Source organism: Spodoptera frugiperda, chromosome 14, assembly GCF_023101765.2.
Source record: "Spodoptera frugiperda isolate SF20-4 chromosome 14, AGI-APGP_CSIRO_Sfru_2.0, whole genome shotgun sequence".
NCBI classification, from domain to species: Eukaryota; Metazoa; Arthropoda; class Insecta; order Lepidoptera; family Noctuidae; genus Spodoptera; species Spodoptera frugiperda.
The window spans coordinates 7,038,150-7,056,937 of record NC_064225.1 but is presented as its reverse complement, the minus strand read 5'-3'; the positions used below and the strand labels follow the sequence as shown (position 1 = coordinate 7,056,937).

Sequence of the window (18,788 nt, the reverse complement as noted above, 5' to 3'; positions counted from 1 at the left end):
ATAAAAATCTAATTATTTTGCACCAAAATCTTGACCATCATGATTATAATACGAAATATAGCGTAATAAACACCAATAACCAATAGAAAACACTAAGCAATAGGTACCTTACTACACACATAATCGTGTAGTTTTAATACAATTAGTATAAAATGTAGATGGCGCCTCTATGACGCCGTTACAATGTTCCTAGGGTGAGGCTCTCCATTCATTGACCGTAGCTACACCCATGCAATTTAGTAACACTAAAAGCATTATTATACAATGTAGTTGTTTGTTTTGTTTATTATGTTTAAAACCTCGCTATTTCGTGTCTTTAAAAATCGAATTCTAGTCTAACCATCGCCTTAAAGCTGTGGACTTTTTAAATCGAATTTTAGTCTAACTGTCGCCATAGTTTAGTAGTGGGCATAAGCAAATGCTTGTGATTTAAAAAAATTCTTACCAATTGCAATAATTCGGTGGGTGGTGGTCGAGGGTAATGCGCGGGAGTGCCAGAAGTGGACGGCGCTGGATCAGTCGACACCTGACGGGTCACAGACTCTGTGGACAAAGGATAACACATGAGTAAGGACGGTAAACAGACCCCAAAGTAAGTGCTTAAGGTACAGATGTCAGCACATGTCATATTAATAGACAAGTCTGCATGTAGCGTATTTGAGGTATCTTGAAGAGAAAATAATAATCAAACAGTTTCTTAATATTATTATCACCAGTCTGATAGAAGTTACCTTGAAGGAAAAATAATAATCAAATAGTTTCTTAATGTCACTTGTCTGATGAAAGCAGTTATCGAACCTGAGACGTCGGTGAACAACATGTTGTTGTTTTTTTTTTGGATTATGCAAAACTTATCTTATTTTTATCATTGACTGAACTGGTTACCCGCAGACGTATAAATTATAACTAGAAACTATTATAACTCACTGTCTGTTATTTCTCAGTAACAGACTCTCTTGAAAAAACGGAAAAGTAACAAGAATCTCCTTTTATGGAGCCAGCAATTTCTGATGCAGATGTAGCATGACGGCTGTAGCCAGCTTAAACTTACCATCAGTACAACATAGGGTTGCCAACCATACTATATTATATAGTATTGTACTATATTTCGGGGCTCCGTGTTGAAGAAATAATTATATAGTACGCAAAAATACTATATTTCCGTACGCCATTTGCTTAACCAAAATATATAGGTAATAATGTACGAATTAAAAATATGTAATCAGTACCATTCGTATGAAAAACAAATGAAATAAAAAATAATTTTAACAAAAAAAAACCGACTTCAAAGTTTTCGAACTTCAACAAAGACTTTCGAGTTAGTAAAGTTAGTTGGTTGTCGAAAAATACTTTTTAGTGCATATTAATTTATTTTGGAATATTTATTTTTTGAATTCGGTTTTTTTTTTTAATCCTTTGACAAATCAATTCATAACATTATTAAAAACGCTCAACATGACCTTGATTTATTATTTAACGAGTGGTTAAAGTACAACCTTCTTACAAATAACACATCAAAAACCTCATTCATGATTTTTACCACTAAAAATAAACGTAAAGCAGACTTCTCGCCTCTTAAAATAAACAATGAAATAATAAAACGATATCAACTAACGGAAAATATCTTGGATTGAGGGTACACGAGAAACTAACTTGGAAATTACACAGTGACCATCTCAGAAGTAAATGGGATATTATAAATTGCACATTAAATAAAATAATCGTCCATCAATACATACTCAGCATTTATATTCTTTTTTACATCAAATATCTTACTTCACTACAAAATTTGTAGTGAAGGAAGATTTTAGTTTATTTAATAAACTAAAATGTGTAGCAAAACTCAAATTGCAGATTATTCGAAATTACACATCAATATGACATTACTTTTTTCAATACAGTTAAATTCATTTTTGTACAAAAATACTACATGCATAGCAGAAATACTAACTGCACAGAATAACTATCTCAGTTGCATATTAACCAGTAAGTACAACAAAACCTGTTTATCACATTTGTCCTAATTTTCAAGAAGTCATGCTCGGCAAATTAAATGATTAATATTGTAAAAAAAAACCTTTTTCATTACATTATATTTTAGTGTGGGAGAGCCATGCTTCGGCACGAATGGGCCGGCTCGACCGGAGTAATACCACGGCCTCACAGAAAACCGACGTGAAACAACGCTTGCGTTGTGTTTCGTTGTGTGAGTGAGGTTACCGGAGGCCCAATTCCCCCCTTCCGAATCTTACTTGAAGTCATCAGCGTACGCATTAATTACGGTAGAAAGAGTATATTATTTGAATGAGTACATCTGCTCAACGCATTACCGGACGACATTAAAAAGTGTGATAACGTAAATATGTTTAATAAATAAATTTAAAAAATTAAAAAACCCGACTGCATAAAAAACACTTTAAATAAAAACTGAAAAGTAAAAACAAGCTTAGTCTAAAAGTGTAGATAGCAAGGCTATTACCACATAATTAAATAATTTCATAATCAATACACAAAAAATAATAATCTTATGCGAAACCTAATTGAGTGTAACAATCTAATTTAACAAAATTACTTTTCAGTTTTTATTTAAAGTGTTTTTTATGCAGTCGGGTTTTTTAATTTTTTAAATTTATTTATTTTTATTTAACACTTTTTAGTTAGTTATAATACGGCTATGTGTTTCTCAAGATTTGACCCGCGACACGAGAGAACTACTTCCAATACCAAGATAATAAAAAAATAACACACGTCGATCCATTTATTTTAGATTGATTGCGTAACACAAAGAGAGTAAAGGAATTAGAAAAAGAAAAAGGATTAAGGGCAGTAAAATTTACTATTTACAAATTTCGTAAACGGTCTAATTCTTTGAAAGAATTTTCGTCGTGTGGACTATTTAATTTTTTTTTTTTTTGGATCTTTTATTGTGAGGGGATAGTATTAATCCTTATCCTTTTAAATAGTCTATTAATTTTCTACATTAAATGAAGATAAAATTTGCTTTGTACACTGTGTCAAAATTTCTACTAGTTTTAGACAAAAAACGGTCTTTACAGTTGACGCGTCGCATGGGCTATAGGTAAACGACTATGTAGATAGATTCCTTATTTAACGTTCAGCAAAGTGAGGGCGGGTCTCTAGTCCTTTATTTATAAATAAATTCATTGTAAATAATTTAGTTAAGACGTACTTTTATTATCACTTTTCACTTTTAAGTTCAGACACCGCTAGTCAATCGCGTCGCGTAGTACCCATACGAGTATTTAGTTTGAATAATAAAGAACATAATTGCACATAGTATTTTTTTCTATATGTCAGTGATATACCATTTTGGAATCCTCATGATGAGCTCTTTAATTTGATACCCATATTGTAGCAAATAAAAAAACTTTTTTTTCCTTCTATCTAGGGCGCCTCACGGCCGCCATATTGGTTTTTGTTTTACGTCACATATATAAGAACACTTGGGTAATTAAGACGAATCCAACGATACCCTGATTGTCGAAATCCATCAAGCCGTTTCGAAGAAATGAGGTAATAAAGAATATTAGGCTCATACATACAAGATACGCGCGAAAAACATAACCCTTCCTTGGCAGTCGGGTAAAAATTGCAAAACTATTTTTATTCTCCTCTTCCAAAGTACAATATTTTTTGAAGCGTACTATATTTTTTAGATCACGTGTGATATATTTTGACAAAAAAAATCTTGGCAACAACAACCTTCCGAATGACTGCTTAACTTACCATCTCGTTTGCGGAAGAGGCGCATTCTCCGCCACTTCCTGACTGCAGATTTAAGTTTCTTCATCAGCACACAGTTTAGGAATGCACTGGCTATTCTCCGGCGCCATATTGTGCACATCTATTGTCTATTGCACAGGTATATTGGTCCCATCACTATATTGCTATGTTGCTACATTGTTTCGTTGTTGTTGTTTTGAAGGGAAGCTGATGTTTGATAGTTTGAATTAGAAAGTATGTTGTGAAAAAGCTTGATTGGATTTCAAAAATGTGTCACTAATTTAGTAGTTCTTAACGTCACGCTTTTAATGTCCGAAGGGATCAACCGACATGCACATATTAGTATGCATACTATAACGTCCGCATTTAACATTTTTTTTGTTTGTTATGTTACGTGTCCCATGCATTAGGCGATATTACCAAATACTTACAGTTATCGAAAAATTGCTTAATACACGCAACATAAGCCTAAAATGATCCCCAATATATGGCAATAGATTTACAATAGGTGAAAATGAATGTACATTGTACATTGCATATTGGTATTGCGTGCTGTAATTTACTCCTCTCCTTACCCCTTTAGGAATTAAAGGCATTGACGATACAATAATATGTAATGGGCTCAATTCCAGATTAACTACTGTTCAGAAGATTTTATTGTAAACGAAAATAACCCCACGAACTAGCGCCCGACCCAGAATCCTTTTGCTAGGCATTGAATAATAACTAAGCCAGCGGATTTGCCCGCGATCATACTCTACTCATGTTCCAAATTTCAACCCGATCCCATCAACCGTTTTGTCGCGAAAGAGTGTATTGAAATGCATAATATATCACCATTGCACCTATGCGAAGCTGGGGCTTGTCGCTAGTTTATAATATTAGTAGAATTCTTGGTATGGTATTCTAAGAAATAAAACAAAAGAGAAACTAAGCAGGTCGTATACTCGTACTTGCACAGGAGTTCCGACGTCATTATTTCATTCCTTTGTATTTCTGAGTAAATTCCAACAACTCGCGTTTCAATAGCAGGAAACTTACTTCATTTTCTTTAGTAGAAAGGTACCTACATACTACATATTATTATTTATTTATTAAACAAATTGTTTAGCTTGTTTCCCTCAGTGAAGAAGAATAATAGTGGTATTATTAATAGTGGACTCAAAGATAAACATGGTTGACAAATTGTTTTAAGTTTCAGATTAACTAGTAAAGCAGTTTTGTTAGTAGTTATTCCTATCAAGTAATTACCAAGTATAGTATCTGTAATTTACTAAGTTTGCTTGTCCAGTCCCTCCGAATAGAACAAAGCTCACTGTATTCATTACTCATTGCACTCCAGATTTCGTCCCCATAGATGTAGCTGAATTTTCAAACAAGACTTTTTTAGGAAAGAGGGGAAACGAATAGGTAGATCACCTAATGGCAAGCGATGTTTAACGTTGAACGAGATTGAAATAAGACGAGGTCTTGTTTTTTCGGCACTCACAGGGCTTAGTACGAGTTAATTTTACATTTAGCGAGAGCGAAACGGGAAGGTGTAGGGCGCTCTGATTGGCCAGCTCCAATTAATCAACCAATCAGAGCGCCGAACGCGGTCACGTTTCGATCTCGTTAAACGTAAAACAAACACCTACTACGCGTACTAAGCCCTCAGTATACTACGCCTTTTGGGATTCAGTCTTTATTCGTATATCTCTAATTCACTACACCCCATTTAAAACTATCCTTACGTAAATCTCACCCTTTACATAATTTCTAAGTTTATGCTAACGCCTTCAATAATATATTGTTACAGCTGTAGAACTAACCGCCACATTGAACCGGGTCGGTATCTCTGCAACTTATCTGTTACATCCCGGATTTAGCTCAGAATACTCAGATAAATAGTTGGTACTGATATAATAACTTTATCTGGTTTATTTTTGGTTATTTCAATGTTAAAGTTGTGTTTCAATTCGTAGTTGTAACATAAAATAATGGTCATTTTGATCCCAAAGGGTAGGACCTTTGTAACATTATAACTGGTAAACACTAGTTAAAATATAAACTGTTTATCCGATGCTACTTAATGTTACAAGTCCTACATAAATACAGGTAAAGGTTTTGAGGGGACAAAATCATCCAATGACTTCTCCCGCCTTGTGCGAGGCAAGAGGGAGTGTCAGACTCTTACTAACTAAAAACCACCCCGTTCCTACTCTGCTTTTTGAGCCGAAGCCCCGGTAAATCCCCTAGGTAGTCCGCGGCTCCGGACCAAGTAAACCCTAGATACATTTCCAGATTATTAATTTCTAGTCTAAATATTCTATTGTTCCCTGCATTAGAATTAAAACCAAAACCCATTGTTTAGTAGTCTTACTTGCAATCAATCGATTAATATCTTTCTGGAGAAAAGAATAAGATTCAGATTACACCGATAAGGTATTTTCTTACTTTAATTTACTGTAAAATATCGAACAGACTGGACTGGACTCCATGAAGAATATAAAGATATGTGATATATCACCATGCCGACATTGAGCGAGTGCCAAAAAAGTCAAGGTTTAAAACTGTGACTCTATATGAAATCTATTCCGGCAGGACAGTTAATTTTCCTGGGGTATCATTATAATAGCCTTTGCCAACTACTTTACAATTTACCTGGTTGTAAAAGTCGGCCTATGTTATGATGGTGACTGCCTCGTTGGTCGAGTGGTCTGAATTGCGAATACCGAATAATGAATTTCGGGTTCGATTTCCGGGCCGGGCAAACTACAAATGGGCTTTTTTTTGTTTTTCAAAAATTTCTCAGTGGTAGCATGGAGCCAGAAATTGTGTCTGGTATATGGTAATAGGCTCACCCTCTATTACATGGTACTTATAGCACAAATGATGAAAAGTGAGTGCACACTGTATCTCTACCTACCCTTTAGGGTAAAAGGCGCGATAAAAAGGAGTGACGATACGATACGATTTAGTATGTCTCACGAAAGTAAAAAACAAATTATGACTAAACCCAAAACAAAATATTAAGTAAACAACCTCGCATAAACTTTTTCAATAAAACCTAGGTCGTTACTATTACTAGAACAGTCTACTTCACAGACAGACAACAAACATTTCGGCATATTGATCCAGGGTTAGGGCAGCCGTCCTATTTCAAGGCTTACACACAAACAATACTATGTGGGGTAAAATACTGATAGCGTTCAGCCGCCTCGTGAATTTTATTTCTTTGTTTTGAAAGATATCGGCGTATATCATACTTTGGGGATGAGCCTATTGTTTTTCGTAAAACAAAAAGTGTTTGTGTGATTTGAACACAAGACATGTGTTAGTGATATGTACCAGATATAGTGTTTATTGATATGTACCTGAGGCGTTAAAGATTTAGAGTGCTTTTCTGCCAGAGATGTTTGGCCTACGTTGCTATGGATGCGTCTCATTGGTACACATAGCATTGCACTGGTGGAAACTGACATAGCTAAGGTGTTTGTTTTATATGGAAAGATGCGTGCTATGGATGGCTTCCCTACTATCGATACATCGCATACTCGAACTCTGGTGGAAAAGCACGCTTAGACTATTATTGGCAATTTTTCCGTAATGTGCACCTCTGCCTGCCCCTTCGGGGATAAAAGGCGTGACGTTGAAAGCTGACGTTAATTGACGTTGAAGTTAACTTAATAAACACCTTTCCAAGTCAAAACCATAAAAAGTTTTTCTGTGATATTTCACGAGAAAATCTTTATAACTACTCGCTGTACGGAATTAGGAACACTCCACATTTATCCTAGATACTGAATCCCAATAACAAACATACAATTTCCATTCCACAAAAAGCCTACGCAGACAAAATCCTAAGGATTACAGCTGTCAACTTGGAAAAAATAATGATCAATTGGCAACCTTCAGGTTGGAGATATATCAGCTTTATATACCTATATGTCTTTATTTAGTGTAAAGGTATCTTGTCTATCTCACTGTAAAAGGCTTGTGACTAGAACATATTTTATGAAATAGTGGAAACTTAATGAAATATTGGACTTTATTAACTTTACATATCGACGACGTGAAATAACGCTTGCGTTGTTTAAGTGAGGTTACCGGAGGCCCATTTCCCCTCTTCCTAATCATCCCAATCCTCGATTCCCCAACAACCCTTAAATTACAAAAGGCCTCTGATGTTTCAAGTGTCCATGGGCGGCGGCGATTGCTTACCATCAGGTGATACGTAAGCTGTGAGATTACCGGCGTGTTCCATAAAAAAAAAAAATACCAACATATTTTTAACCTAGTCTGAGCCAAATAGTCCATCCACAAAACTGAATGTTAGAGTCATCATAAAGTGTTTTGATTGATCGGTTGCTAAATAATTCAGAGTTATATGGAGATGCATTAACTGGCCAAATATATATTATATATTAGGTACATTAAATATATGCACCCGTCTACCCTTTTATCAGCACGTACATGTATTATGAATAAGCTTTCTTACTTAAGTGCATAGTCTGTCAACTGGCGCCGACTACCCGGAGAGTGTGTGCTGGAGATAATCGAAATGGGGCTTTAAGTCTAAGGTGCTTAAGTGCATAATACTATGACATATAGTGGACTACGTAGAAAAGACGTAGGTGGAGAAAATTCTCAAGTTCTTTAGTAGTTAGACTGAATTTCAAACATGCTTAATATATGAAACACCATACAGGCCAAATGTGATCAGGCGCTAGCAGAGGATTCGTCTTTAGTCAAGGTGTTGACTGTTTATATAGTCGACTCGGCAAACTTCATACCGCCTCAAGCATAATATTTTTCTCATCTTTTAAACCTTCCCTGGACTTACAGAAATAATTCAAGACCAAAATTTGCCAAATCGGTCCAGTCGTTCTCGAGTTTTAGCGAGACTAACGAACAGCAATTGATTTTTAAATCAAATCAAATATTTTTATTTTTATTGGCAGACAGTAATTTAGTAATCATTGTATGCGTGTTGTGTCTATTGTACTCATATATTATTATATATCTTATTAAGCATTTAAATTATAATTAAGGATTTAAACGACATACAATAGAGCTATTACGTTATACGAGTGTATAGAAAAATCAATATACTTGTCGAAATAACACTGACATTCATCAAAATTTATCTAGATGGTGTTCAAAAGCCCACCCCAAAAGATATAAAAATAGATGTCTACCGAATCTAGAAATAATATCACTCAAAATCTGTAATAAAATTCCCTAAGGTTTATGACTATGAGATCCTTTTAGATTGAACCCTAGTGGAGACATTTATCTATATAAAATGTGCAGACAAAGATAGATGTGTATGTTTAGATGTGTATTTATGACTAGTGTTACTTATTTCGCTCAGACGAAATACTAAACAAATCTTCGAATATAAGAAACAATAAAACATGGAAGATAAATAAAATATGTTAGGAATAATATTTTGATTCGGTTATTATTTTCCAAAGCATCAAGTAATCATATATAGTCTCATTTAAGTGTGATGAACGGTCAATCGCACGAACGTACATACATACTTATCTTTATTTTGTAAAATATGTTTGACTAGCTTCTGTCAATGGCTTCGCCTGAGTTACAGTAGGATGAAATAGTATGTGTTTCAAACTTCATCCTGATCCCTTCAGCCATTTTGTTGATTAAGTAACAAATATACACACAAATATTCACATTTATATTAGTACTATATTACCTATACTATATTTTATTCCTATTATCCATTATATAAAAATAAGTCGGGTTTTCCTAACTGACAGAACCACGAACCCATTTTCACGTTTTGCATTTTTGGAAAGGTCTCGGGCTCCGTCAGAAAGTTCAGGAAAAATTCAAGAGAAACGGAGTTCACCGAATTTGCTAGTATATTATATCCCGTAAAAGAGTAACAAACATTCATACTCACCAACTATCGCATTTATAATATTAGAAGGATAGTAGGATATATTTCAACGTAAATTCATAAATAAGACAGTCACGAGTAACCAACGAAAAATTTCCCCCTAGCTTAACCACGTAAGTTTTTAATAATTCATCATAAAATCAACATGTAGGTAAGGTTTCTAAATATACATAGGCTGACCTTGTTTTGCCCATAAAACGGGGTAAATATATGGTTGTTGCGGTGGTTGGATGTAGGGGATCGAGCCATTTCCTGGGTATAAACGGTCTTTTGATTCGATATTGATAGGGTTGAAGACCTTGAGAGTTAAGAAATCAGGTAATTTTGAGTTGTATATTGTAGTTGATACGGTTTATGTTTCATTTTGAAATGGCTTCATTGGTCGAGTGGTTGCAAGTGCGACTGTCAAACAAGGGGTCTCGGGTTGGATTAAAGGTCTAATATTTCTGGGCTTTTGTCGGTTTTTCGAAAATTTTTCGGTAATAGCACGAAGTCTGGAATTGTGCCCAGTATATGGCAATAGGCTCACCCCCTATTACATAGGACTTATAACACAAATGGTGAATAGTGGGTGTACATTGTATAATGGCATTACGTGCCGTAATGTGCACCTCTGCCTACGCCTTCGGGGATAAAAGGCGTGACGTTGCTGTTTTAAAATGGTTATTTTTGTTCATCTATAAGCTTACATTTAGTTTTGAAAGGTCCAAAGTAAGAAGTTTCTTGATTTTCCTTTAGTAATATGAGTAAGTGAAAAGTTCTAGAATCAAATTCAGTGGTGTAGTATTGGAATGTCTAATAAGTGGCCTATTTCTAGCACTGGATGTGTTATGACGCGTGTATATATATAAAGTTCTGATAACAACCTTCTTAGGTATGATGGTGTAAGCAAACAGCGAGTTGTTTGAAGAACAAAACAGCCACCTTGCTCGTAGCAGTTCGTAGCACTTTCGTAGCGGCGTAGCAATTGGAGATAGTATTTGGCTACGATTAAAATTGACCACCTTTCTTGCTTGTTGGTTTAAAGCTTCTTCAATTAAACGCTAAAAAAAAAATAGATATATTCATTGTTTTCTGGATATCCTTTGTGGCAACACAATTAAAATTCCCAAACCCAATATACGACAATTTTTGTAATAACATTGTTAACAGTCCCTCTATATCTAATCTATATGAAAATATATCTGTGTTCATTATACACGGTCCCCCTGTGCTGTGACATAATTGTGTCATTATGTGTGACGGTGTTAACATGTCTATCTAGGTTGGAGATTAGATTATAGCATTATTGTGTGTAGAATATGTAGGTACTTCATATAATCAATAGCACTCACACAATTTCTAGTAAAGTTGGTACATTCATATGTCAAATTTTGGATCAATTCTGGGCCACGTGTTTTTAAACAGATTGGTACTTATCCCATGTACTTGTAGGTATTCATTATATTGATTTGTGCCTGCCGTAAGACTCAAATATATAATATGTATAAACATAAAACGTAAGAACACTATTTTTGCCAACAAACTGTTAAGCAGTTTGGCAAAGCTTTGTAGTAAGTTAAATGCATGTATCGGTAAGTAAATAAACGATTTTCAAATAAAAAAAAAAGATTTTTAAAAGAAGAAGAAAAAAAACGCGCTCTTTTCTAACCAGCTAAGCTCTAATACGATACGACAGTAATTTGACAAGACAGCGGCTAGGGAAAATTTAGGTGGAAATTCCAGTGCATTTTCACGACAAAAGCTCAGTGAAACTATTGAATTTGTTTTAAAAAAACGCTCTTTTTGTCTTTTTATTTAATCACTAGACAGACGAGTAAATATTTTATTAATTCACTAAGCGTCAGAGTTTGGTAATAAGTCGGCGGCTCGGTATACTGAAAAGTTAATTTAAGCAACTCAGCACTCATAAATGGCTCAAGAGCCATTTGATTCGAAGGAATGGAAAAGTCAAAAATAATTTTACAATAGGTATGATAAAACAGACAGACAGCCCTTATTTGATACATATTATATTTTTAATTGTATTGTGCCATTTGGCGCATAGCACAGAACACCTTAGACATTGATTGTAAATGAATTCGATCAAAGCTAAAATATCTAGCTTTAGCACCTAGGATCTGAAAGCAAATGCCTCAAGAAAAACCAGCCTTTATAAAACATCAAAGAGTGCAAAAGAAAACCACCCTTATGATGAAAAATCTTCATAGTTTCGCGGTACATTTTTCATTGTAAAAGCTCATATATTGGCACGGTGCGGCTTTGTCACGTCTTTCGCGGAACTACGCTTTTCCCTTGATTACACAACACACTGTACAGTTGTTATGCAGAAGGTTAGGTGTTCATAATTTTTATTTTATTGATTTTTGGTTTGGTTTGTGGTTGGCTTAAAAACTTTTAGTAATGCAATAAAATTGTCTATCGTTGCTATTTAGAAATGAATATAAGACAATATTGTTGGCATTATTGTACTGTTTATGCTTTTAACTTTACTTGAACGTATATAACATAAATGTGTTAAACAAGTTTCAAGCAAAAGTAGAACCAACAAAACGTCCGTTATGATAGTGATATTGTCTTTGGCGCAACATTATTTTTATTACCAAAATACAAACGTTATGCTACACATTATTTTTATTACCTACTAGCTTCTGCCCGCGACTCCGTCCGCGCGGATGTCGGTCTTCGCGTGGAAGTTTTATTTCTCCATTTTGAGTAACTCTGACAATGACATCTTATAAATATCTATTGGACCCAAATACGGCAAGGCCCATAATAATTAAGGAGATCCCTCTATTGAGCTACTGCTGTTGAGCAGAATAAAACTGAAAAATAAAGATTTTTTTCTACGTATTTTTCCAGGATAAAAAGTAACCTATTTTATGTCCAGGATAATAAGTTAATTATACCAAGTTTCATCGAAATCAAACCGTTAGTTTTCACGTGATGCCTGAACATATATAGACAGACAGACAAAAAAATAATAATCACATATTTGAGTTTGGTATCGACCCAGTAGCACCCTGCTATTTATTTTTTCTATATTTTCAATGAACAGAATTGACCCTTCTACAGATTTATTATAGCCCGCGACTTCGTTCGTGTGGAATAGTGACTTCCGGCAAATTTTTGGTTTTAACCACATAGTTCCCGATTTCGCGGGAAAATATTCTAGGGAACTCCTCAAAAATCAACATAATGAGCTCTGCGTTTGAATTTAATAGATGTATACTCACTTAGGGCATTGAAAAAATAGTTTAAAAACGGACTTAAACTAAAGAAATATTATAATCTTTCCGAACTTAAGATGAAAACTAACTTAAAACTAAAGAATTAAAGAAAGCTACGAATTACGAATTTATAACAATTAAAAAAGAAATTATATTACCTCCGCCTCAATGCTATAATACCAAGCCAAACCAAGCTTAAACTAAATAATTTAAAAGAAACGACTTAAATCTAATTAATTTATAAATTATAGACAATATAACTATAGACTTACAATTTTATTAAACAAACTAACTACAGTAACTACTAATAATCGATATCAAACTAAACCTACGTTAAATAATTTAACCAGGAAAACCCAACAAATAAACTTTTTAATAGACAAATACAACGAAACCAATTTAGAATATACGAAACAGCAGGACCACTGCAGACAAATAATCATTCGACTTATAGTACACTATTTCCACAACAGTACCGAAGCGCTCGGCCGATACCCAACAAATACTAATAATAAAAACGATAGAAAACAAATAAAAACTATCCTATGTCCTTTCTAAGGTTCTAAACTATATCTGTACCAAATTTCAACCAAATCCGTCAAATAGTTGCGGAGATTAATGGTATAAGCATAGAATGTTCGACGTGATTCTTTAATTTGACATAACTTTTTTATTTATGAACCGATTGACATGAAACAAACACTAAATGTAAATTTAAGCATCCCACAATATATTCGTGAAAACCGCATCCAACTCGGATCAGCCGTTTCTGAGATTAGCGCGCACAGACGAACAGACAAACAGACAAACAGACAAACAGACAAACAGACAAACAGACAAAAAAAAAGTTAATTACATTTTTGGGTTCGACATCGACATAACAATAACCCCTGCTATTTTTTTTATTTTTATTTTCAAAATAAAGATAGCATTATTATCTACGACATTATTATATGTATTACCTATATGTTATGTGTTAAAACACAGCAATGCGGAGTAGGTCTTCTGTGAATATTCTGTCTAATACAATAGTTTGTAAAATGAACGCGTCGCCGCCATTCCGTTTTCGAACGACTTCAACGGTTATTAGTGCTGTGACATTTACCGCCATCTTGAATCACAGATAATGAAAGAGACATTATAGACTAGCTGAATGTATGATAGTAAATTGAATGTCAAAATTAAATAATAAATAATTTTAACTATTAGTAACTAACAATGGGCGAATGGGCCTGCTCGATATGGGCTCACAGAAAACGTGGCGAAAACAATGCTTTCGTTGTGTGACTGAGGTTATTGGAGGCCGTATCGCCCCACCTATTCTCTGTTTCCCAATACAACAACCTTAAATCCTTAAGCCCAAATGGCCAGCAAAGCATTTGTAATGCCTCTAGTGTTTCGGGAGTCCTTGGGCGATTGCTTACCTGACTATACGTATGCTCGTTTACCGGCTTACCGGTTATACTATAAAAAAACTTGATACATCAGGTAATTATAACATTTTTGCTCTCAGAAATATCTCATTATCTTTGAAAGAACCAAAATCTTCCTTTTTATTGGTTCCTACAGAATGTATAGAAAATACCAAAGATACGGTTCGGTCAGTCATCCATCTAATTGAGTACCCTAGACCCAATTACACGGTTGATTGAAAATGGATTTTAGGCGTATAATTTGTGAGTATATAATTGAATGTTGGTGTAGTGTACCAACGCCAAATTGGATGTGGTAGAAGTACAAAGATTAGTAGGTAAACAGTACTCATTATGGCTGTTGAAATTTTCTTACAAACAAACTGAATCAAATATTTACAACGGTGTAAATATGTACTTAATTTATATCTAATTGGGTAGTTTCCTCAGTCAAAAATAAATTATTTTGACTTATTAGTATAAGAAAATATTCAAAAATAATAAATACCCTAACAGTTAATGATTTGATGATATACGTAATTTTGGAAATACGTCTGCTATTTGACATAATATAAATCTGATGACATCATGACGCACTATTTACATCAGTCCTTTCAACTTCTTCCTAATCGCCTGGAATGCTACTATGTCGTAAAGTAACCTCAAAATAACCAATATCTCATAATTAATTCAAAGTATTCAATACTCATATATCCTTTCACTAAAGCCTAAAGCCCTAATAAAGATCTGGGTATAAGTTACCTCATAAACCTATAAAAGGATGAATCCCAAAAGGTCACTTTCATATCGTACGTAATAAATTGTAGACGCGGTTGGAATACAAATATTTGGGCATTGCGTGCCAAATAAAGCCTTATGAAATAGTGATTAGGGTATAAATTGTAGTGGTATAGGCTTGTAAATGTTTTATCGTAGTAGTGGATGATGTCACACTTGTTGTGAAGTAGAAGATTATTGAGTATTGTGAACTCAAAGAGCCATCAGACCACCACAGATGGGGCCCAGTAGGGCTGATGACTGATCCGGAGCTACGGACTATCTAGCGAGTTTACCGGGGCTCCGGCTCGAAAAGCAGGAGAAGGAACAAGATGGTTTTTAGGCAATAAGAGACTGACACTCCCTCTTACCTCGCTCAAAGCGGGAGAAGACGTTGGTTAATTTTCTCCTCTTAAAAACAGAAAAAAGCTATCGAGTGAGAGCCAGTGGTATCGTCTAAACTTCAAGCCACGTGCCAAGCTATAGTATCTTTTTTGATGGGGGAAAATCCAATGACTTCTCCCTACTTAGGTGGGACAAGAAGCTAAAAGCCAGCCCGTTCTCACTCCTGCTCTTCGAGCCGAGGCCTCGATTACCCGTTAAGTAGTCACGTTATGGCTCCAGATAACGTTGGGATAATCATCTGGCAGTTTACCCGATAGTCAAAATCACAATATCACTTCGCTTCAAAAATACTGTCCTTTGCCTATTTTTGAGAATAAAAGGCCTAATATTAATTAAGTTGTTTCAGTATTAACGTTGTTTTGTTACATTACATAAACAAAAGGGTGAATGGGTCAATATTTCGTCTCGGGTGGCCGACGCCATGTAAATGTATGAGGCCCCGTCAACGTTAGTGATACATTCAGAGCCGCCTAAAATATGGTTTGTACACAATTTTTGTATTCAAGTAGAAAAAAATATCATGGTTTTTTATTCTTTAAAGTTATAGCAGTGCCGTAATTTAATAGCAGGTAAGCTTTACTTTATTTGGAGTTCTATTTGGTTACTCCGTCAGTAGTAAAATCCAAGTATTATAAGTTGTATTTGACTTTAATAATTTATATTTAACTGGAGAAAACACAAATCCTTGGGATTTATGGGTTTTTTTTATTTTATTTCGACTTTTCAATACAATGAAATGTATAAAAATATTCACGCTTTCATTCATAGATTTGAGGATCTACTTAATTTTCAAATTTTTCTATCAAACTAGCAAACCCGGCGAACTCCGTTTCACCAATGTATTTTTTTCCTGACTTTGCTATAAACCTCACGGAGCCCGAGACCTCTCCAACGAATGCAAAACCGTGGAAATCGGTTCGTGCGTTTTGGAGTTATAGCGTCAGGAAGGAAAACCCGACTTATTTTTATATAATAGACTAGCAAACCCGGCGAACTCCGTTTCGCCACCATGACATTTTTTTTCTGAATTTTCTTTGCTATAAACCTCACGGAGCCCGAGACCTTTCCAACGAATACAAAACTGTGGAAATCGGTTCGTGCGTTCTGGAGTTATAGCGTCAGGAAGGAAAACCCGACTTATTTTTATATTATAGATTTTCGTTTTTTAACGTAATTATATCAAATTTTAGTTTTTTAACGTAAAAATCTGATGACGTCATAACGCACTATTTCATACAAAATTCATAGAAAATACCGTTTCTGACATGTGGACAAAAGTAGGAATTGAATTTTACTAGTAGGAAACTAGCCTATATTACGAACGCCTAAAACAACTCAAACATTGCTTGGCTGCGTCTACTCTACCAACAACGCAGACACATTTTTAATATAAATGCCTTCAACACAACGTCACGGTTTTATTCCCCAAAGCCAGAGATATTAAATATAACACCCATTTTTTATTTCTGTTGTTGGTTTGGCCACTATCTCGTCTAGTGTCACTTAACCAGCGAGGCTGTCTCGGGTCACTGACCTCATGTAAATGTATGAAGCCCGGTCAACATTACTGAATTGTATTCAGATCGGCCTAACCGATGACTCGACACAATTTTTACCATACATTTGTCACTCTACTATGTGACACTTTTTTGAGGGGAAAATTATCCAATGACTTACTATAGGGAATGTTAGACTCTTACTGACTAAAAACCACCCCGTTCCTACTCCTGCTTTTCGAGCCGGAGCACCGGTAAACCCGCTAGGTAGTCCGCAGCTCCGGGCCATATAGCACTTACCAACACGCATTGAGCAAGCGTGGTGATTAATGCTCAAACCTTCTCCGTGTGAGAAGAGGCCTTTGGTCAGCAGTGGCCACGTATTAGGCTGTTGATGTGATGTGTGTGGCATTGTAAGATGATAGCAGAGATTGTTTAAGATAGTAAAAGTTTTTTATTTTGTTTTTTTTTTATTTATTTTTAAGCTGTAAACATTTTAGTCATAGTTCTTCTTATTATTTAGTCTATAATTATTTATAGTTTGTTTGTCACCATGTATTTAATTCAATAAAACATTTTGATCACAAAAGTAATTTAGCATTACTTTTTCCAATTCATTACAAGCTACCAACATCAGAAACCAAACTGAAGATACTACGTGACTACCTCAGGGTTACAACTTAACGATTCGAGCAAAGCTTTTTATTTTACTATCTGTAGAACGTGTGTAAAGAAAGCCAAGATAAAGAGGTTTTACATTCTGCCTGGATTTTAAAACACCTGTACGTGTACGTAGTTTATAGTTTAGTTTTAAAGTTAGAGGTATACGACCTTAAAATTGACGGTTATTTCTAGATCTAGAATTCTACGAATTTGATTTAGAGCTGCTATTGAAAAAAAGTTTACTTAAAACTTGGCTAGACTTATTTGTGGTTTCTTAGAAATTACCACGTATATTTGTTTCTGTTTTTTATACAGTCCAAAGTATTTTAACTTAACACATTTGGGTTAAACTTTAGTTTGTTCTAAATCCCAATTCCATCAATTAATTTAATTTATTTAATTGAATTGAATAGAACGGCATAAAAACCAATCACATCACTCAATACCTTATAAAAATTAAAATAGAGAAAATAAAAATACATAGACAAATTTAGACAGTTAATATTCATTCATCTCTTTCACAAAACTTCAAGCATTCCGACAAAAATAACCTTATTTCACTCGAAAACAACTCTACCTATATAATTTAACTCATTCCAAATCCAAAATTTCTATCTGTACTAACTCCTCAATTAAACACACAATGACAAAAATAATACTTAAAGTAATCGACACATACAAAAAGTAGCACTTTCACATCTTTTCAAACTGTACTATTGTTTGTAAACGCGATTAATACGAAACTCAATCAAGGAGCAGCCGACAGTTATAACGAAGCCTTTTGTGGACGCTGTGTGAGCAGCCCGGTCGACGGAATCAGTGGAGATGGCCAAGTCTTTATTTCTTTTTTGCTTTCCAATTTCAATGAATACGGAAGGGGCTTTTTGTTTTTGCTGATTTATGCAATTGGTTTTAAATATGATGTTTATTTAGGTCTCATTTTTAAGGTCCTGAACGAATTATAAGTTTATATTAACCGCGTTTAAATTCAGGCTCTATTCTTATCTACAAAGTTGAAGGACTTTTTTACCAGAGATGTGCTATGCTGTGGATCCGTTTTACTTCCACTTTAATATATCTTAGGAACATTATACGCTAAGCATAGTACTGATGGAAACGGACTCAGCTAAGCTATGTTTTTATATTGAAAGAT

The 18,788-nt window shown here is 34.6% G+C and overlaps 1 protein-coding gene across 4 annotated transcripts in view; it reads right to left on the bottom strand.

The window, feature by feature from the left end:
* LOC118279182 (multiple C2 and transmembrane domain-containing protein) overlaps positions 1–18,788 on the bottom strand; it is a 229,978-nt gene that overhangs the window by 67,791 nt on the left and 143,399 nt on the right. For 3 of the 4 annotated variants that reach the window (XM_035598731.2, XM_050698373.1, XM_050698374.1), the window contains one exon: positions 446–543. In XM_035598731.2, the coding sequence (XP_035454624.2) occupies positions 446–543 (98 nt within the window). Of the gene's footprint in view, positions 1–445; positions 544–3,747; positions 3,952–18,788 lie in introns of all 4 variants that reach the window. The other variant, XM_035598735.2, reaches the window with a different exon arrangement.